This window comes from Asterias amurensis, chromosome 1, assembly GCF_032118995.1.
Source record: "Asterias amurensis chromosome 1, ASM3211899v1".
Classification (NCBI taxonomy): domain Eukaryota; kingdom Metazoa; phylum Echinodermata; class Asteroidea; order Forcipulatida; family Asteriidae; genus Asterias; species Asterias amurensis.
The window spans coordinates 24021798-24044575 of NC_092648.1; the positions used below are offsets into that span (position 1 = coordinate 24021798).

Here is a 22778-nt window from a genome sequence, read left to right on the forward strand (position 1 = left end):
TTGCCTCGAAATTGCGTGGTTTTCCTTTTACTGTGCGAACTACCACGGTCTACGAGGTAAAAGGAAAACCGTGCAATTTCGAGGCATGTTTGTGTGGATCATTGTATTATACTTTTACAACATCTTTCTACCCACATGCATTTTATAACAAACGGTTACAAACGCTTTTTATAGACCAACTCGACCGATCCAAGGCGACGTGTTCCTTTAACACGATTATCGGTTAGACCCCAAAGTGGTGAGCATGGTACATTAGCAAGGGTCAATTAATACTCATTACTTTCCCCGAGTCCTTTGTGACCAAAAGAAATCAGTTTACCATTCACTCGGGTGGGATTCAAACTCAAGACCTATGCCATTCTAGAGGTGGTCATACCACTTGACCACCAAGCTTGCCCGGCAACCACAACCAGTTTGAATCCTAAATTTTAGCACTCGGTATTGGAACACTTTAATAAGCCAGCAAGACTGTCATATTTTTAGTTTTAAATATAATAATAATAATCGGCCTTCACTGTACTTGACCCATAGTCGACAGTGGTTGCTTAGGTCCAGTCAGTAGCGATAACAGCTCCTCAGCATAATTGCCACAAATTTCAACAAATATTTTGACTCAGTGTTGTTTGATTAGAGCCACTTGGGTGAACCAGAAACTAAAACCTAAGCATTAGCTACAAGACCCTTGCCGAATACTTAAAGGAACACGTTGCCTTGGATCGGTCGAGTTGGTCTTTGAAAAGCGTTTTGAAACCGTTTGTTATAAAATGCATATGGGTAGAAAGATGTTGTAAAAGTAGAATACAATGATCCACACAAACACGCCTCGAAATTGCGTGGTTTTCCTTATACCTCGTCGACTAACACGTCGGCCATTTATGGGGGTCAAAATTTTGACTCCCATAAATGGCCGACCGTGTTAGTTCGCACAGTAGAAGGAAAACCACGCAATTTCGAGGCAAACTTGTGTGGATCATTGTATTCTACTTTTAAAACATCTTTCCAACCATATGCATTATATACAAAACGGTTACAGACGCTTTTGTTTTGACCAACTCGTCCGATCCAAGGCAACGTGTTCCTTTAACCGGGCTGTAACTGTAATTTGGGTAATATGGGTTTTTATATACTTTAGTAAACATTTTTTAAATTTTTATTTGTGAACTGCCTATGGTTGCGAGTATTTTAGAGTCACATCAACTTGGTAAACTGTAACTGGCAACATTTGTTTTTATAAAGTTGTATGAAGTTATATATTGTCTTGGCAAGGTTTTGTCAAGTTTAAAATCATGTACATGTGGTGGTTCCTTAAAAATACAACTAGCTTCCAAGGAAGTACAATTATAGCAAAGTGGAGTTTATACACCTACACCAATGTTATTTTACTTTGTAGTGTTTTCAAAGATAATCTTGAGTGAACTGTACTTCTATTAAAAAAACATTGTCCAAAAAAAGACTGCAAGTTTGATTTGAAGAGACTCAAAACCTCTCCACTTGAGGCCTAGAGCTTTGTTTCATGAGTTTATCCAGCATTCCTTGTCCAGCCGTTGAGGCAAACATTGAAATAATAGCCTCCTCCCCTCCTTTGATTGCCAGATCATAAGCCGTTTCATCTCTAGAGTTCTTCACCTTGGAGCTTGCCCCAAGACCAAGTAGTTCATCCACCCCGGGCTTGCCGACGCTACCCAGTAAAACAGCTTCATGAAGCGCTGTGTTTCCCCTCCTGTTAAAAAGACAATTGTAAAGGAGCTCAAGTGACATAAATAACGGCAGAAGAGACCGAGAGAACACTTGAATGGAAACAGTAAGCAACAGCATTAATTTTTCATTTCCACAAATGAAGTGAGTTTTTCCCTTTATACAAACAAATCAGTTTAGGTTTCCCTGCCAATTTCAACAAAAATCCATTCAATTTTATTTGAAAATGAAGGTTCCTTTGAATCAGCATTCGCCAATCAAAAGGAGTAACTCAACATCACCAGTTTAGCATTGAAGTGTCGTATAGATCATCCAATTTCATTAGGCTGCACAACTCATTCAATTACGAAAAAGTCAGCAGCAAGAGCTGGTCAACCATTCAATTTCATCAAGCGTAAATAGGTAGTAGAAATTCAACTCAAGAATGGTCAAAGTGTAGTCTTGAAGGTCTATAAATTAAATCGAACGACAGAAACCAGTATAATAAGAAAACCAAAAATCATGTTTGCACGAACGCTATATTGAAAGCATTTTTAGCTAAAAAGAAACCCTTGTCTACATGGGAAATGCATGAATTTGAATGCATGTTAATGAAGCCGATTGAATTTTTGCCGAAAGTGGTAGAAAAAAACATGCTTTCTCTCTTGATGAACAAAATAGTTGCATTCTGTTAAGTGAAGAACAAACCCTATTGAAGGAGTCATGAACAATACTTACGGTCCTGCTTTTTTATTGACATCAGCTCCATTGTTGACTAGACTCTCTAAGCAGTCCCAGTTTCTATTCATGATGGCCATTGTTAACACAGGTATACCATCACTACTCTCACACATAGCACTAGCTCCCTGTAGAATACAATTGAGAAAAACATACCCAAATTAAAATGAAATGAAGAAGAAACTAGAAACAGAAAGGACAGGGATACAACACTTTTGAGGCGAACAAAGTGATCTTATGACTAAAATTTGAAGAAAAAAATATCACTGGAACAACAACAGACCTCTATCTTTGAAGTTTGTCAAACCACAGGATGAGGCCAGTAGTTTTGGTATAAGGCCACTAAACGTTGTTTTTAATTGTATATAACGAGGTATAATACCTCACTGTGTAATATCTTGAACAAAAATAGTATGTTAGAATGTTGACTTTGAGTCTGATAACACCCTTCAATTCTACTGAGTAGCACTTATTCAAATAAAAACAGTTATTTTAAATGCATGTTGAACTTGGTGAGGAAGTATTGTTTGAAGCTTTGCATGGTGTGGATAAATAGTAAACTTGCGGGTACAACCATGGGTAAATCTCTTTTGTGGGAGTGTTGGCTCTGAAAAGAGCTAGTGCTCTGAAAAGAGCTAGTGTGGTCTCGACGTTTGGAACATTATACTTTGCTCCTTTGGGTCAGGAAGTTATCTTATTTTTGTTCTGGTCATGTGAAAAGAATTCTGGTCGAATAAGCATTTTGAGCCCTGTGGTCTTGTGGGTTTCCCCCAAATCCATGCCTGCCTCAAATCTAAAAATGTAAAAAGGAATACAGGTATTAAGTGTGCATTAGACTGGCTGGGTGAGCCTTTCTATACACTTAATATTTACTTTCAGGCATGATGGATATTTTCGAGTGTGTGTCTTTTGTACACATTTCTGGTATCTCATTTCTGTGGTGCATGATCAGGATGGGAAGTAGTCGTAAAGGAATATGTAATCTTTACCTCATCTAGAAGACGTTGCACTTCTTCATCATCACCATCTCCATTTGGTCCAACCTCTCTCATCAAGTCCTTATCTAACGGCTGCCAGATAGTAAGAATATTATGAACATTAACAACACCTAGTACAGTTACAGGCCTCAAGTTAACCCAAGTTGCAAGTAAACAACCCCATGTCAAACAAAGTTTCTACACTGTATAAGATTTCATTAGGATTCTCTCAGTCAGTCTAGTATAGAATATTTTGAGGGCCTACAAAATATTCACGAGACAATGTTTTCCTGGTCTCTCCCCATTAAGTGGGGTGCAGTCACAATGGCATTTTACCTAGTTTGTCTGCTGCCACCTTGTGTTCTAAAGTATCTCATTACCCCATGGATTTCACTTATTATGTATTATTGGTAGCAACTGCAAGGTGTTTAACAAAAATCAAAGGCATCAAATAATCTCAGATATTGTATTTTGATGTTGATAGTCTGTGATCCATGTTTGGCTTCTAGAGACTAGAACAATGCCAACTGTGTGTGACACAATTGAGGTAGCAATAGAAATACACGTGAAACTAATCCTTAGCGCATGCTCATGTGTGGCTTTGTACCTACTGTTCAGTACCTACTGTTCATTTCAAGAAAGATTTGGCTTCGAATCTTAAATCATCTGCAGAGATAACACGACAATGTGCATTCAATGAGAATGCAAGCCAGCAAACAGCAACCTAATACTGTCCACAGAACGGACTTGGGAAATCATAGTCAAAGTCAAGACACATTTTAACAAACTTACCGACAGTTTATCATCAAGTTGTTTTTTCTTCAGCTTCTTCTTGGGCGTGCTTGGTTTCTCAGATTTACTCTGAGTCACTGGAGCACTAGTACTAATCTTTTCTGACATCCTGTCTGTAAATACAAATAACTTTCTTTCTTATTGATAGAACCAAAGAGTTATATCGACTAGAGGGCCGAGTCATGATTCCACATGCACAAAACTGTGAGGTCTCTTAGGACATGTTGGGGGCATTTGTCTGACTGAGGAACAGATGAATTTTCATAAAACTTAGGTTTGTGTTGAAACTGGCGCCTTTGCACATAAGGGTTTGCGTTATGCGAGCGAAGCACACATATACTAAAGATTGCGTTCAATTTAAAGATTCCATAATTCATAAAAAAAGCAACAACAAAAAAGCATGAATATTATGCAAGTAGCCATACAACAGCTGCATTAAATGTAAGCTTTTACATCGGTTTAGTTTGTACACAAACATGGTTGTGTCCACACAGATTCAAAATGCAGGGCTACTAAGCATCTAATCAAAAATTAAGATGGAACCTTTATTATACCGCCAGACAAACCAGGACATTACTCCAGAGACGAGGCAACATAAAGATAGCCAATCCAATAATGCTGTTATTTATGCCCATAAACTGTGAGTGTGTTATAATATTGCCATTAAGGTTGTGTTTTTTAATGATAAACTAACTGCCAATATAAAAATGGGTAAATGACCTGTGAATGATCCAAGGCTTTAACTTTCAGTAAGAATAGAACAGAACTATCATCCTTACCATCACTCGTATCACTGAGGAGACTTTTTTTGGTGATGCCGAGCGGTTTACCGGTGAATGTATCCTTGTTACCTCGTAAGATAAAGCAAGCTGTGATGCTCAGCTCATACCCATCTTCATGTACAGTAGCTCCCTGAAGCTGAAAAGCCAACCAAGAACCATGTTGTTTATAATGATTTATACTGAGCTGAAAATTTGTAGGTACTTGAATTGTTCATCTTGAGATACAGTCCCAGGATCTGAATCCACTAAAAGCAAGTACAAAAGCAGGCTCTGGAAAAACACAAAGGTCATGACCTCTGTTGCCCCTTGTTTTGACCTTGGTGTTGGTGCCCCTTCAAAAGTTTCCCATAGACTTTAAGATTTTCCAATGGAAGTGTTCTTTGCAAAATGCAAATGGCCTTGCCCCCTCAAAGATTTGATTTGAGAACTTAATGTAACGGTTATCATGAATATCTTAAACCTAATTATCTAATTTTAACCATTAAGGGCAAAAGTATCAGTTGTGCTGATGTCAAATTAGTAATTACTGACATGTCATTGAGAAAGAAGAGTATTTAATATTCTAACAATGGCAAAAGAGCTCGGTTTCACAAAGCGCTAAGATTGATCTTAAGATGTGTGTCAATCTTAATTGCTAAGCAAAGTGTTAAGTCACAACACAAATCACCATGACAATATTGATAACTCTCTTAAGATGAATATTTAGTGCTTTGTGAAACTGAGGGCTGATACTTCACAAAAGTAAATTGCCTCCATGCCCCTGGTCATTGTCTTGATGAACCTTAAGATATCTTGACTCACCTTAAAATAATCCATCACAAATTGACATTTTCCCTTATTGAGGAGCCCATTAAAGGCAGTGGACACTTTTGGTAATTACTAAAAATAATTATTAGCATAAAACCTTTCTTGGTGACGAGTAATGGGGAGAGGTTGATGGTATAAAACATTGTGAGAAACGGTTCCCTCTGAAGAGCCATAGTTTTCGAGAAAGAAGTAATTTTCCACGAATTTGATTTTAAGACCTCAGATTTAGAACTTGAAGTCTCGAAATCAACCATCTAAACGCACACAAATTCGTGTGACATGGGTGTTTTTCTTTCATTATTATCTCGCAAGTTCGTTGACCGATTGACCTCAAATTTTCACAGGTTTGTTATTTTAAGCATATGTTGAGATACACCAAGTGTGAAGACTAGTCTTTGACATTTACCAATAGTGTCCACTGCCTTTAAAAGGAAAGTATGCCTTACCATGACAAGAACAAAGTACAAGGCTTGCAGGAAATACAAAAGTTACTCTTAGAATGTGATTGCAAGTGATCAGTGACTCACCTTGCCCATTCGTGGGTCTCCAATCAGATTCCTGAAGTCCTGGTTGTTCTGGGCATAAGCTTTCAAATGGCCACAAATGTGATCCATTTGCTGTCGCCAGTAACCTATTTTGTCCAGCAGAGAACGTAATTAGAAATGTGTTTTTTTTGCGAGGTAATTGACAATTTATAACATAAACCATTTGAGTCGATTTGCATTGGGATATTACATGTGAAAAAGCACTGTGTACTGAGTGCTTTTCGAGGCACTGGATGGGGGCAGGGTTTGCCCATAACCTATTTTATTGACTGGCCAGCACGACCAGTTAGCTTGTCATTTCACTAGTCCAACAACCTTTTCACTGGTCAAAATGAAATATGGGTGCTTTTCAACACTTTACTAGTCAGCTGGACCACTTTAGAGATTTCAGACTGGTCCTTAAGTATTTTCACTGGCATTTTTTGTAAACAAAACCACTGTTTAGGGAGAACACTGGGGGTAGGGTTGTGGGTTCAAATCCCACCAAAGTAAGTTCTCTGCCTGTTTTGGTTTTTGTTTTCCACAGATACAGTGGTTATATACAGTGCTTTTCACACATCAGTGTTGGGTAAAACGCAAATGACAAGCCATTCAGTTAATAAAATTATGCAAACCAGTAATTGAGCAAACTTTTGGGACCCCCCCCCAAACAAAAGAGTACTCATTGTTGCATTTACCTTTTCCAGGACTTACGGCTGTTAGTACTGGTTTCTTGTCACTCATCGCGTCCATAATTGCTTTCTGGTCACCAATACCTTTGCCTTGCTGCTCCAACTTCTTAGTAGATGGGAAGAACAGACCAGCAGTCTGTGTACCGATGGCAAACTTCTCTGGTTCAGGCTTAGGCATTGACATAGGTACCCAAGCTGCCTTGGCTTGCTTGTCTACCACCTAGTGAAAAGGAAAAACAGTACTCAAGTACACTTGAAGGCAAATTATACCTACTCGTTACACTATTATGTATGTATAATATACATATTCATACTTTACAATAAAACTATCATGTGAAAATTTCATTTCAAAAGGTTTACACGTTTTTTTTAATATCGTCGAAAATACAGAGCAAAGTCCAAGCGGAAAAATAATTCCTATAAATAGGAATACACAAGCGTTACTGAGAAGCGTTTCTGTCTCAAAATTAAAATTTTGGGGCATAAACAACTGATAGCTTTTTCACAGCCCTGTTACTTAGAAGTGAAATGTTTCTCAAAATGCTTTATACTATCAAAAGCTATTGTAGATGATTGTAAATGATGATTCAATTAAAATTGTTTTTTCAGCCAATGAGTAAAAACAACCATGTGAACTTAAAATATTAGTCTCACATCATAATGAACTTACTAGTGGATAGTTCCTTAAAGCAATGGGAAAGTAAGAAGGGCTTACAGCATGGAACCTAATGCATATAATTAAGTACCAGATACAAACCTTTCCTTATAGCATGGTTAATAACACTTTAACAAGTTCGGAAAGCATGTCAACTGAAATTTTTCCTGAGGTTGGTTTCTACCATGGGTTAACAGAAGCTTCCACAGTTAGCTTTGAAAGTACTTGAAGGGTTGTGGACAAAATGTCTTGATCATAAGATAAGGTTACCTGGGCGGTGCTCTTCCCTCCAACGGTAATGGTGTTATTGCGAGGATCTTCTCGTAGAGGCGGTTCTATAGAGCAGCCACAGGAGTGACAGAAGGTTGCATAGGCTTGGTTTCGTGACTGGCACTTGGAACAGGTTAGTAAGTGTGTTGTTGGCGCAGGCTGAGGATCAAACAAATTAAAATGACTTTGATCACAAAATGTGTACTTAGAGAGTGTCACATTAACAGGACGGAAGACTTGTCGAATAATAATATTGAACACTTCTAGAGCGCCATGTCTGTCAACAATGACACTCCTGGCACAGATGTTGAAAAAGGCATCCCCAAGAAATGTAAACGATGTAAGATTTTTAATTAAGTGTATAATCTGGCTAGACACAGGACTTCATTTAGTTCCTCAATACTCTGAAAAACTTGTGATTTTCAATTGACCTTAAAGTTTAGTGATCTTTCTACAAAAAGGCTTTGATTTTGGAGAGTAAAAGCTCATCTTAAGCAATGGTAGGCAGAATAGTATGAGGTGCAATGGTAGGCATAACAATGAGGTGTTAAACAGCGTACCTTGGCACCACACCAGTCACAGAAGCGAGCGTCACTGTTGTTGACCCGTCCACATTTATTACAGCAAAGAAGACGCCCTCCTTTCATTGGCTGAGGTGGGGCTGACATTCCACTGTATGTTGCCTAAATTTAAACAGAAAGATAGATTTAAGTTCTCTGTGGTTTCCTTTTATGGAATGTACATTGACCGTTTTCACTATCCATTTTTGGGTGAAAAAAGGAGGGTAGCAATGGACCCCTTGCGCCAACCCAGATTATTGTTAAAATGATGTCTGGTGAATTGGGTCAATAAGTCAATATATTTACAGTGGGCTTTCAGGGTCGTCCCAAACAACTACATGTATGCCACAGGTTACCATTTTGATCATGCAGACGAATCATGCAGTAATAGCACAATGAAAAACAAAAACACATGACACATCTACATGTACATGTATACGTTTTGTTTCGTAATCAGTTTCTTGTATGTGATGACCTTGATACTCTCGGTCGGCTACTCAGATCGTTCTGACAATCCCTTTGTTTCATACTTTGTCAAGATGGTCTGGGCATAGCTACCTCCATGGTCGGGGGGTCGTCCGAGAGTGTCAGGGTTATCCTGTTTCTTTATTTACGTGTTTATGTCCCTTTTACTGTATATTTGATGTAATTTTTATAAACCTTTTTATCCTCTCCATTTTTGGAGATTTTGAGGAAATAAATGACTAAAAATAATATGGTAATGGCACAGAGATTTTCCTTTTCCTCAATATATCAAGAAATCACAATTTTAATGTGTAGATAAGGTAACCACCAGTCTGTGCAGGATCATGGTTCCAAAAAGTTTAAGCATTTTGATTGTTTTCCCTATAAATAGTATGTGTCTATTAGCAAAAAGAAGCAACATAGTTAACACAAAAACAATCTAGTATTTTTGTATTTCTAAAACTAATCTGGTTTTTGGGGTGTTTTTTATTTTTTTAATTTTTTTTTTTTATGTCAAACTTTGTAGGCCCTACAGATTTGTTTGTTCTTTTCGTGGCTTTATTGCATTGGTCTGTTTAATATTTGGGATCAGGTTTGCTCAGTGATTTCTTTTGGAGCCTTTCACCTTTCACCTCCATGGACCCTGGTTTGAATCCCACCTCAGACCGGAGCCTTGCATATGGAGTGGATTGCCTTTCACCTTTCACCTCCATGGACCCTGGTTTGAATCCCACCTCAGACCGGAGCCTTGCATATGGATTGGATTTTCAACCCAACTCCTTCAAAACTTCCCTTTTAACCCACCTCATGGTAATTGCCTACAAGTAGGGCACAGTTCAATTCTTATGTCTTGTTTTTCTGTTGATTGTTAATTTATTTTTGCGCCTTGAGCGCCTACTTGTTAGGTAGATATGTTGCGCTACACAAGTGTTATATTATTGTTATATTAGTCTGTATTGTAAGAAAGCACAATATACATGCAACTCAGGTTGTCCAAGGTTGTCCAAAGAGCAGGAAATGTATCTTAACCCTTTAGCCCGCATAACGCCCGGAGGCGCCCTGCGTATGACCGCGCATACCGCCCGCACGCGCCCGCGCAGTTTGACATGGTGTAATTTGAGTTATACACATGCGATTACAACGCAGCAAAGAGCCGTAGATAGAGCGCGATCTCAAGATGACAACAGTTCAAAAATAGCACAAGGTCCACATAAGAAAAAATGACGTAAGTTTCAAAGGTCGAAAGTCATTTCACAATCAAACAACGCATGTATGAGTGGGTGCTTTTTCTCTGTGTGGAGCCGTACGTTTTCTCTGTGTAGCCGGACCGTATAGGGGATGTACCACGTACTACGCGCGCATGTACACAGTAATGACAGTCAAACTTTCTGGTGTTTTTACACACGGAATACCGCAATTTGAAAGGATTTTACAAAAGATTTTAGGTACAGACGGTATCTGTTGATAATAGAGGCATTCATTTTCATTTCTCAAGGTATGTTGTGATTATTTTCAACCACTTTTTGAAGCTTTGTTTTCCTGTCGGACGACAGTAAACTTGAGAAAACTTGTGTGCACAACTTTCCACGTAAACAAACCTTCACTTGATACGCAAACAAAGTTTTCAATTTTTTGTTGATCTCTCTTGTGTTTCCAACCTGAAATCTTGAATTTTGTGAGACAAACAAAGCAACTGTGACAATCATCCGAAAGATAATTTCATCCTCTACAAAATAAACCCAACTTGTAACACAAGAAAATAATCACACAGACAGTTATCCGACGATTTCTGGATGGGACCGGAAATCGATTGAATATTCCTGGCGCACTAAGGAGCGTGTGACATTATGTTTCATGTTGCGTGCGTGCTAAAGGGTTAAAGAAGGCATGTTAGTAGCCACGTGCATCCCTGTAATTGATTGTAAGCTAAGAAGAAGTATACTTTACTAGCCACTAAGAACCACCACTTAACAGTACACAGCCACCATTTTTTATAGAAAAAATTGCTTTAACATACCTCTGGCCAGTTCATCTAAGATGTAGTCGGATAGAAATTGCAAAGACATGGTAAACTGGTATACATTGTTGGGCAATATAAGTTTTTAATCGAAAGAGAAAAATCACAACATGTTGGGAGATTGCATTGAACGGTCACCAAACTTAATCAGTTGTAGATTCACTGTGAAACATAAACTGAACATTATGTTAGAAAATCAACGAACTAAAACAAGTAATATTACAAACTTGTATCTTAAAGATATCACATCAACTGGAATTTTGTGGTTCAGATGTTGAAAAAAAAGCCCAAAGGTATTGCTCTCTGGGACATGAAAGATTTTGAGGTTTTTCATTTAATCAATCTTTAGAAAAAACACACAATATATTTATAGTTTCTTGATGTCTTTTTTCAATACAAACACTTTGCAAAAGCATGCATTGTAAACATGAGGAGACTTGGGACCGCTGTGTTGCACCCGATACACAAATGTCAATTCCACTGAAAATTTCCACGGCTGCATGATTTGCGTATTGAGTACCGAGTATGCGTGCATTTCTAAGAACAATGGATTTACCCCTATCAAAGTCTGCTGCCACCAAGTGTCCCCATAAGTCTCCCAATGACACTTACAGTAGGAGTAGAGTTTATGTGTTCAAGAAGAAGTGTTTTTTGGGAATTGGAACAACTTATCATTTATTTTCATGTAAGTACTACAAGTGAACGATCATCTCTTTTCATTTTCAAAGCAACTTTGGACACCCTATTTAGAACCATCATTGGCTAAAATCCTGGCAGTGAGTGTGTGGTATTAGAGGGCTTACTGACTTACCTTAAGATGTCTGTTGCTTCCAGTCAGTCTGCATTCACATGTAACACAGTACTCCATATTGGCTGGATTACCTGTTCCGCATTCGTTACAAATCAATTTGTCCTGGTGTGGAAAATATTGTTATAATGGAATATTGGTTTAATATGAACAAAAAAAGATGAAAACATTTATACGACAAACTATCCAAATCATGTTTATAACTTATTCGCTGGTAGTTTCCCCGACTACCCCCAGGCTCTTTTGACAGACATAAATTTTCACCAACCCATGTGAGTTTTATTTGATAGTCTCATGTTAAATATAGATGATGTGACCAATGTTTACATTCAAACCGCCCGGTTGACAAAACACTGTATACGTCATGTTTTGCCGAGCAAAAAGACGCGTAGTCATGGTTAAGATTGCATACACTTTCTAGCTGGCTGCCAAAACACAAAGGTTTTGCCCGGCTGTATGCGCCCGAATCATGTTATGGTTTTCGAGTGACGTCAGAGGTCACATTGCCTAGATACATGTACATCATAGAGGTTGCAGGTTTGGCTAGAATACCCGCCAACCTGTATACAAAATTTATAACTCTTGATTATAACAATGCCTGTATTTAGTGCTAGAGAGCAAGTAAAACCCTGCACTTTGCCATAAGGTCTTGTCATAAAGAGCAATTGTTACAGGCATTTTCATAGCGGCAACCAAACACACTGCATGCACAAGGAACACTTTGGGAGACATGTCCTTCATTTGATAACTACCTTTAGTTTGACTGAAGCTTGCGGAATGAGCTGTGGAGCTATTGGCATCTCACATATCAGGCAGTTGGATACATTCAGGGGTACCATGGCATTGCAGCCGACACACATACCAAGCTGGAAATAAATCACAAATACAGTGGACACTATTGGTAATTACTCAAAATAGTTATGAGCACAAACCCTTACTTGGTAACGAGTAATGGGGAGAGATTGATATTATAAAACATTGTGAGAAACGGCTCCCTCTGAAGTGACATAGTTTCGAGAAAGAAGTAACTTTTTTCAAATTTGATTTTGAGACCTCTGATTTAGAGTTTAAGGTATCGAAATCCCGCATCTGAAAGTGCACAACTCCGTGTGACAAGGGTGTTTTTTTTTAAATAATCCAGTGGAGAATTTGTATAGTGTCAGAGTATAATTTCCTGGGTTTACCTACTGCAGAAATCTGTGCTTTTGACCAATAGTAATACAAGCTGTACAGAGCGTCATAAGCACAGAGTTTTGTGGCAAGCAGTGCCATGGGAAAATGAGCTCACTTCTACCAGGGAATGATTAAATCAAAAAAATGTAAAAAAAATTGCACACTGAATTCTAATGTTGCCTAGTGATGATGGTGTTTGATACAATGTGTAAAATGTTGAGAAAGACAACTAACTCACATAAAGAGGTAAAAAAGACAATGATCTTTCCATGTTTTCGTGTATAAAACATCGAGCTGCCGCACCCCAGCAATGGCGGCGCAGCCACCAGCAGGGTACAGCACTTGCATGTGAGGGCTAAAATGGAAGGGTCTATACAAGGGAAATTGTCCACAGACTTACCTGAGCTGGTTCTGGTGGTGGTAGCCTGGCATTGGGAAGTGGTGGGACTGGATTACCACATGCTATACAGAATCTTGCAAATGGATCTGCCGGACGGTCAGCTCCACAAAATATACACCTGTAATGTACAGAGCAATCATTAGGTTAGATGCGAGACCAATGGTTGGTTGAGACCAATTTAAGAGCTGACTCCGCGGTAGTGCAGTTAATAACGATCCTATAAGCTAAAGTAGTCCAAGCCAATTTTCTATACCTACCGCCAAGATAGTAGTTAAAAAGCAGAACAGTTCTTTTCAGATCTGAGAAGTCTCACGAACTATACGACGAACCTACTCTGCAGTAGTAAAGTTCTCTGAAGAACAAACTCTACTTGGCAAGTAGATACACACATGGTGTTATCGCAAACCAAAAATATGTATTGATACCTCACCATGCATTGCCTCAAATCATATATAGGTTGGATGTAAATGTGCGAGTCTACAGAGAGCTAAAATTTGTGCCGAATTTGAGCTTATGTCGCTGACAGTTGAGTTTTTTCATTATTGCCAATGTGATCTATATTGCAACATGAAATGTGCTTTTAGCAGTTTGGATATATTCATTTGCTCATTATAAGATGGACACAGACCGTAGTGCTTTATGAAATCGGGCTGTAGACTGGAGCTGCCCCATGTCAATAACAGTCCTGTGTTTATTTGTTAGTCTAACCATAGAGCTAGGTCCTAGCTGTATGGTCTAACTTAACACTCAAAGGTTTTTGTGATCTCTAAAAAGGGGTCTGGCACCATACCAACATGAGGAATGGCTTTGCAAGTGCACAACTTAATTCATAAAATTTAAGTAAAACCCAGGCATTTGGCAGCAGCAGATTTGGGCCATTTTCAGGTTTGAGTTAATAACACTGACAGTTTAACTTTGGGTATATGTGGGTACACAAAATCTGTTAACTACATTCATTCAATTCTTATTATGAAAGTGATTCTTACTTGAGGAAATCTGTCTCTCGTTGCAGTCGGTTAGCCTGGGTCATGTTTTTGGGTGGTGTCCTACTCGTATCTTTAAGGGTTGATGCTATTGCTACTGGCTGCCAAAGAAAAACCAAAAACAAAAACATGGTAACACTTCTCAGAAGAGAGACCTGTCATCAAAGCACTAGATAGCTCAGTCAGTAGAATGCTGGCATGTTAATCTGGAGGCCACATGTTCAAGTCCATATTGTAAGTTTTACTTTGTAAAAAAAAAAAAAAAAAACTACTGATAAAGGCTGTGAGTGTGAGACTGTAAATCTTTAGATGTAAAACCTTAGAGATGGGACTTTAGACCTGGATTTAAACAGATGCCACTATTGTACCGACCATGGCCTTGATGCCCCTTCAAAGGTTTCCCATGAAGACATCAAGATTTTCTCAATGGAAGTGCCATTTTTCAAACTGAAAATGGCCTTGCCCTCTCAAAGATGCAATTTTTTGCCTGGGAATTATCCTTTAGACCAACAGGAGACTCCTTTCTAGAACAATAATGAAATAAGCTAAACTGACTACTGACACCCTTTATAAACATAAAGACTTGAATGAGCACTCCTCAAATGTCAATGAGTAACAAAGTATGACAGTCCAACTTATATCTAACCTGGCCATTCTGTTTAGCTTTTTCTCCAACCGATGTGCTAGCAGTCTTGTTGCCGAGTCTTCCCTCCATGAAGCGTGTTCCAGTGGTGGGCTTGCGATAGTTGGAACCCTTTACAGGTTTCTGGGACTCCTCCAATACCTTCTTCATAAGAGCCGCTGTTGTCTTGGTTGAAGTGTTCTGTTAATTAACAACATCAGTCCCATTGTTTAAAATAAATCATTTAATTAATTATCACTGCAAACATAATAGTTTACTATATTGCCAACTCGGGACCAAAGGTCGACAGTGCAGAATGTATTAATCTCATCAAATTATTGCATGTTTTAGAGAGCACTGGTAAGTCAGTTTATTGATGAAGAGTGGTTTCAAAAGTAATTGTTTACCCCAAACAAATATTTGTTTTTTTCTATATAAAAAAATTATTTGTAGATTTTTTATTTAGGTTTACAATTGAATATGCATTTTTAATTTAATACCCTTTTGATCATTACGGATGTAACATTGCAACCAAACCTAGGCCACTGAGTCAACGAGGCTGTATACTCCCTATAGGGAGCTGAGAAAGATTGAAGGGATGTTATTGGCCCAATGACCAGGGGACTTATGTAAAGCGCATTGATATGGTTTATTGTGAAATGCGCTAAATAAGAATTTGTTATTATTATTATGCACAATATATTCAGAAATACCTGCACACAGTAAGATGGAATTGGAAGATCCCATACTCTACAATCTGCAGGGTCTCTTACTATATTAAGGGAATAAAAGAGTAGGCAAGCGGTCTTTAAGGGTCCAATAAAAACGTGCAGGGTCGTAGCCAAGGAATCAAGGACCAAGCTTAAAGGCACTGGACACTTTTGGTCATTACTCAAAATAACTGTAACAAGCAATGGATAGCTAGCTGTTGATAAACTATTAGTTGACCCTGCTTTATGCAAAGTAGTTTCTTCTGTACTGTACAAGTACATCAGAATCCAGCCAGGCAGCTTAATTGTGATAAATATAGGGATTGTGAATTAGTTCCAACCTGCAATGCAGAGGTCTTGTCGCGTGATATCCGATAGTTAATGCTTTCATCATCGGTCTCGTATTTCTCCTGGCCTGGTGCCCACTCCACAGTGAAGGTCTTACTGACAATATTACTCTCTCGATTTCTGAAAGAAACATCACAGTGAATTACTTTTTGTTATTAAAGCCATTATACACTTTCGGTAAACAGTATTGTCCAAGTCCCACACTTCGTGTATCACAACTTATATATAAAATAACAATCCTGTGGAAATTTAGGCTCAATCGGACCTCGGAGTCGGGAGAAAATAACGGGAAAACCCACTCCTGTTTTCGCGCGTTTCGACGTGTCATGACATGTGTTTATAACAAATCCGTAATTCTCGTTAACGAGAATTTATATTGTTTTACCGTTTTCTCAAAAAGTAAAGCATTTCATGGACTAATATTTCAAGAGAAGTCTTTCACCATTACCTTCTGTAAACCCTGTAAATTATTTGTAAATCTGTGAACTTTTTTTTTTTTCTGTACTGAAAGGGTCCAATGGCTTTAATGTCATAAAACATTTAAAAACTTACACTTTAAAAAGGCTTTAATTGTATGAGGGCCACAGGGGGTTCCCCATGCACAAGCTAGCGTTTCAGGCTGATATCTGCAATTTGCGTGCTGATACACCAAAGTTTTGATGCCACTAAAATACAATAACAAATTACTACTAATTTCACAAAATTCAAGATAAAACCATTTAAAGCCATTGGACCCTTTCGGTAAACACAATTGTCCAAGGCCCACACTTCGTGTATCACAACTTATATATAAAATAACAATCCTGTGGAAATTTAGGCTCAATCGGACATCGGAGTCGGGAGAAAATAACGGGAAAACCCACTCCTGTTTTCGCGCGTTTCGCCGTGTCATGACATGTGTTTATAACAAATCCGTAATTCTCGCTAACGAGAATTTAAATTGTTTTACCGTTTTCTCAAAAAGTAAAGCATTTCATGGACTTATATTTCAAGAGAAGTCTTTCACCATTACCTTCTGTAAACCCTGTAAATTATTTGTAAATCTGTGAACTTTTCTTTTTTTTCTGTACCGAAAGGGTGCAATGGCTTTAAAATGCCCCAAAATGCTCATCAGGGCATTTGTAATAAACTAAAACAAGAGAAACACCAAGTAGAAAACATTACAAAGAGCTTGTTTCAATTCAGTATCGTTTGGCCAAACTTCAAAAATTTGGGTCCAGAATGCCCCATGGTTTGACAAAATCCAGGGAAGAAACCTATAGGTGCTAAAATAACTTCCATTCCATTGTACAAAAGTTATTTTCTTGACATTGTTTTACTAGTTTCTCAAAAACTACAGCGCCTCAGCGAGAAAAGTTTTAAGGGAAGCTTTCTACCATCATCATCTCCAAGCCATGTAAATTCAATGTCAATCTGTGGCCATAGTGTTTTGTGTCCTACAAAACGTACCCAAACCCTTTAATGAGATTCAAACTGGACAGAGTGTTTGAGTCCATCAAGTCTTACTTTGTTATTGCAATTGCCTTGACTGTTTTCTTTCCTTCTTGCAACAAGAACGGTTTTCGATACTGCTGTGTCTTACGAAGCCCTATCTGCTGAAATGGATCCGGCTTGGAACCATCGATGGTAAAGTGGATCTGAGCTTCAGGAAAATCTGCAAACAAAATACAAAGAGCAGAAAATGGTTTTCCAAGGCAAGAGAGATATAAACAATTTGGTTTTGACCCAATTCAATTATCGTACAAAGCACTTAAACTCGGTACTTTCCCAAGTTCTGTTAAAAAAGGCAAAAGAGATAGTACCTCCATGGTTATACTATAAAAAAAACTCTCAAGACTAGCGCCAGATCAAGTTTATCATTAGCATTTTAAGTCCCTTTAAATCTTTTTAACTACACAAAATTGTTGTGATATCTCACGCACTTGTTCAATAACAGGATTTGCTTGGTGCAGTGTTTTACTTCACACCAGAATGCAACGTTTTGTGAAGATTTGAAATAAAAATGTTTTTTACAAACCATGAATGTTCTGGAAGCCATTCAAACTGTTAAAGTTATAATTTTATAGGCACTTTCAAGGTTATGCGCCATGTTGTTCATAGAAATCTTTGATGTGTTTATTTCGAACACAGGTTGCCACATTGCACATTGCGACTCGTCACTAGAACCTTCCTGCACGCATTTTTGAAATTATTTTGTCCCTTTAAAAAATTTAACAAGATGACCCATCCATACAAAACCGGGAAGGTGCATATTGTTTGATACATTACCTGTCTTTAGTTCAATGTACGTGTTGGTGTCAATCTCGGTCTTGGATTTGCCAGCCACTGGAACCCTTAGAGGGATAATAGAGGGCGGTGATACTGCACCTGCTGCCATCGTGTCCTGCCAGCTGTGCATAACTCAGTTGGAAATTAAGTACAAAACAAAAAGTTACCAAAAATATTTACCAAAGAATAAACTTATATGGCCTATTTACAAATTTAAAAAGTTTAGTTTTTTAATTAAATTGGCCACATTTTCGTATACTGTCAAAAAGATAAAAATAAAGAATTTAGGCTACTCAATATGAAAATTGAGATATTCTTTTTTTTGCAATTTTTGTAAAAAACAAAATGAGTCAGTTACTCAGTATTTTCATGGAGGTAGAATTGTTATTTATAACGATAAACGAATGAAAAAATGTTGGCATGATACAAACACGTTTCCAGAAATCTTTACAAACACAAACACCCTGTGAGTATAAACTGTAAAATTGAACAATGTTTTACCTTAATTAAAACTGTTGAAAGCGCTTGGTAGAAAATACATCACCCAAACGTTCAAAATGGTTGGGCGTTTGTTGTCATCGTAAAAATCAATTATGACAAAAAAAAAATGTTGGACCGATCCATTTTTAAAAATAGGTTTGTTAGTACCATCTATTTATTAGTTTGGGTAAATCGAATAAAAATTACCCACCAATTTGTATGCACAGTGAAACCATGTTATGTAGGAAGAACTGAACTTGTCAAACTAAGTCATAAGGCAGTTAATATTTCCTACTGCTAATTATTTCAATCTTGTATTTCTGTGGAATTCACCCAGATTTCCCCCTACTTATAATGTAGTAACCTCACCACTCTTGAGGTCTCTTGAGGGCGCTGTGTAAGTTATGTGTTGCAGAATTGTTGTGATATGATCAGGCAGTCTACTTTCGAGTTGGTGCGGTGCAGAACCAAATCATGGTCATTTCTTCTGTCTCACTTGACCAGATCATCACACCCTTGATAAAGTTGTTTAATATCTAGTGCTGCATAAGGCCCTAAATAATGTCTGCCGTGTACTGCAGTGAACCTTCCTTGTACCGAACAACCAACCACCTGCCTGATTTGCTGACTCAGTGACTGCTGAGTGTTGTATTTACTTCTAATTTTTGTTCAAGAGAAGATGTCTACTTCAGCCAAAGTTTCTTTAGCTGCCTCTATAGTGATTGCAACAGGGATCATTACAGGTGTCCACTACAAGAAAAAGACTGATCAAGCTGTACGTTATTCTACCTTCATGGTCTCAAATCTAATTGTCGACTGGTCGTCACTCTTTCATTCGTTATGAAAAAGTAGTATCTAAATCACTCAACCCAAAGTGAGATACTCCCTTTTTATTTTTTATTAGTGAACTGAAAAAGTGGTGTCAGGAGGATACAGAAAGTTTTCCGCCACTAACTGATTAACCTATGACATGTCTGTGTACTATTTTAAAGGCTGATTCACACTGCGGCAATAACAAAAACGATAAGAAAGACTGGATCATGGCGCAAAGGGAACGCATTCTATTGGTTGAATTGCTCCACGCAGAATACCCCCATGCTCATTCAACCAATCGAGGGTGTGCATTTTTAGCGTTTGTTCTCGTTATCGAGGCCTGTGTGACCGGTCCTTTTAGTGTAACTTCCATAGCGAGGGATCACATACAAGTTGACAATACAACCTGGGAATACCTGTGCAAGTCTTTAACTTTAAATTAACATAATTATTTCCTGTATTTTCTCTTTTTTTGTAATCAGAGTCTGCATCAAGGTGTGGAGAGAGACTTGGAGAGGCAACGCAGAAAACGACAAAACCAGATAGAGCTAGAAGAGCAAATTGCCCTGACTAAGAAACTGACTGAGCAGAGAGATCGTGACAAACAATCAGTGAACCACCCTTCGTCATGTTCGTGATACAGATAAAGATTTATTGACTGGACATGCCACGAGAGAACTAACCTTGTCATCCAAAGAGGGTGAAATCAGTTTCTCCTCCAGAGAAAAATGATAAAACCAGATAGAATTAGAAGAACAAATTGCCTGACTAAGAAATTGACTGAGCAGATCGATTGTAAAAAACAATCAATTTACCATCCATCATGATATTGATCAAGATTCATAAAGGAATGACTGAACATGCCATGAGAGAAGAACTTGGAAGCTAGTCAACCAATGAGCGTGAAGCATCAGTTTCTCTTCAAGAAAAATCAACAAAACCAGATAGAATTTAGAAGAACAAATTGCCTGACTAAGAAATTGACTGAGTATAGAGATCGTGACAAATGATCATCAAACCATCCGTCTTGATACTGATCAAGAAAAGAACCTAGTCACCCAAAAAGTGTGAAGTATTTCTCTTCCAGAATACGTTGACTCAATTGGAATTTGGATGGTCCAAACACTCTCTTTAAAGCATCAACATGATAGAGACACTCCTCAAAGCCCTAGTTTGGGCTGTTGTCTTCATTGTTCAAACACTTCTTAGCTTCGTAGTTTGGGGTGTGGTCAACGTCCTACAAATATTCATCACAGCCCTAGGTGCAGTTGTGGTCAACATCATACAGAGACTCCTCAACAGATGAATTTACATTACAGGATTTGAAAATATCAGCTCTTGATGTTATTTGTAATCTGAGCCCAATTTCATAGAGCTGCTTAAGAGCAACGGCTTACCACAAAAATATTGCTTACCAGAAAAGGAAACCAGCTAAAACATGTAGTGTCAGTGACTGGTATCTTGCTTAATTTTGCTAAGGAGAAATTTTGTAAGCAATATTTTTAGCTCTATATAATTGGGCCTAGATTATATGAAACATTGATTTATTGTTTAAAGACTCTGGACACTATTAGTAATTGTCAAAGACTAGCCTTCACACTTGGTGTATCTCAACATATGCATAAAACAACAAAGCTGTGAAAATTTGAGCTCAATCGGTCATCAAACTTGCGAGACAATAATGAAAGAAAAAATACCCTTGTAACACAAAGTTGTGTGCGTTTAGATAGTTGATTTCAAGACCTCAAGTTCTAAATCTGAGGTCTTGAAATCAAATTTGTGGAAAAACACTTCTATAGGATTTGAGGCATTGCATGGTGGGGTATCAATGTATATTTGGTTTGCGGTAACACCATGTGTGTATCTACTTGCCAGGTAGAGTTGTTCTTAGGGAACTGTCTTGCACTTCTTTCTCAAAAACTACTTCACTTCAGAGGGAGCCGTTTCTCACAATGTTTTATACTATCAACCTTTCCCCATTACTCGTTACCAAGTAAGGTTTTATGCTAATAATTATTTTGAGTAACTACCAATAGTATAGTGTCCACTGCCTTTAAACATGTACAATCCATGTTATGGTTGGTTCTTTTAAAGACACTGGACACCATCAGTAATTGTCAAAGACCAGTCTTTTCACTTAGTGTATCTCAACATCTGCATTAAATAAACCTGTGAAATTTGAGCTCAATTGGTCATCGAATTTGCGAGATAGTAATGAAAGAAAAAACACCCTTGTCACACGAAGCTGTGGGTGCTTTCAGATGCTTGACTTCGAGACCTTAAAAATGTAATTCTGAGGTCTTGAAATCAAATTCGCGGAAAATTACTTCTCTCTCGAAAACGACGTTACTTCGTAGGGAGCCGTTTCTCTCAATGTTGTATACTATCAACAGCTCTCCATGGCTTGTTACCAAGTAAGTTTTGATGCTAACAATTATTTTGAGCAATTACTAAGTCCAGTGCCTTTAAGCATCTAATAATAATAATAATAATAATAATAATAATAATAATAATAATAATAATAATAATAATAATAAGACTTGTAATGCGCACATATCCACCCTGCTAAGAACAACAGCTGAGTAATATTTAGTGATTTCCCCTATTCATAATTTAATAAACAACCACTTTTCAAAAGTTTCTTATTTTTTTCAACAGCTACCGAGTATAGTTTTTATAAAACTGAAAAGCTTCATCAAACAATTGACTTGTATTTACTCTACATGAATCATCAATTCAATAAACAATTATTCAAATGATATTTAAATACCAAACTCTTGCGCCCTTTTGTGATGTCCATTTTGCTCACTTTTAGTTGTTTTTTGAGTTTTCATTTGATAAAGCCCTGGCAGGTCCATCCGCTCCTCTCATTTGGCCAAATTTCATAGAGCTGCTTAAAAATATTGTTAAACAACTGTCTTCTAGGTAGAAATGAGCAAGATACCAGTCACAACTTGTACAAGTGACATTGTAGTCTGGCTGCAATGTTATTCTGGTAAGCATAATTTTGTTGCGCTTAGCTCTTATGAAATTGGCCATGTGAGGAGAGTGGGAGGGGCTCTTGTAAACAAAATTTGATTATTTTGCCTCTAAACTCTCGATGGCGTTTTGAAATGCCGCCCTCCTGTGTTTTAGTGGCAGTAATGGTCAGGTCCCTTAAAAGTGATATTGATTAAGGCTTTGGTTTGTGCTCATAACGTCAAGGGGTCTGTCCAAATGC

At 37.9% G+C, this 22778-nt stretch overlaps 2 protein-coding genes across 5 annotated transcripts in view; one reads left to right on the forward strand and one right to left on the reverse strand.

The window, feature by feature from the left end:
• LOC139954583 (hydroxyacyl-thioester dehydratase type 2, mitochondrial-like) overlaps positions 1–20176 on the forward strand; it is a 49855-nt gene extending 29679 nt beyond the window's left edge. Inside the window, exon 5 of one of the 2 annotated variants that reach the window (XM_071954472.1) lies at positions 20041–20176. The gene's annotated coding sequence lies outside the window, so the exon portion shown is untranslated. Of the gene's footprint in view, positions 1–1593; positions 1720–20040 lie in introns of those variants that run through there. The other variant, XM_071954456.1, reaches the window with a different exon arrangement.
• Positions 988–18843, reverse strand: LOC139954557 (double zinc ribbon and ankyrin repeat-containing protein 1-like). Of its 3 annotated transcripts, XM_071954432.1 has the most exons (19): positions 18767–18843; positions 18266–18387; positions 17504–17651; positions 15991–16117; positions 14964–15140; positions 14321–14418; positions 13335–13452; positions 12514–12627; positions 11765–11866; positions 10954–10968; positions 8472–8594; positions 7912–8070; positions 6993–7206; positions 6298–6401; positions 4961–5099; positions 4182–4294; positions 3402–3482; positions 2413–2540; positions 988–1720 (listed from the first exon to the last, which is right to left on the reverse strand). In XM_071954432.1, exons 2-19 carry the CDS (start codon positions 18372–18374, stop codon positions 1477–1479), a joined length of 2313 nt encoding a protein of 770 aa, XP_071810533.1. In that variant the 5' UTR covers positions 18375–18387; positions 18767–18843; the 3' UTR covers positions 988–1476. The 3 variants fall into 3 exon arrangements, with proteins under 3 accessions (XP_071810533.1, XP_071810517.1, XP_071810525.1); XM_071954416.1 differs by lacking the exon at positions 18767–18843 and having other exon boundaries at positions 18266–18397; XM_071954424.1 differs by lacking the exons at positions 10954–10968; positions 18767–18843 and having other exon boundaries at positions 989–1720; positions 18266–18397.
• Positions 20177–22778: the final 2602 nt, after the last annotated feature.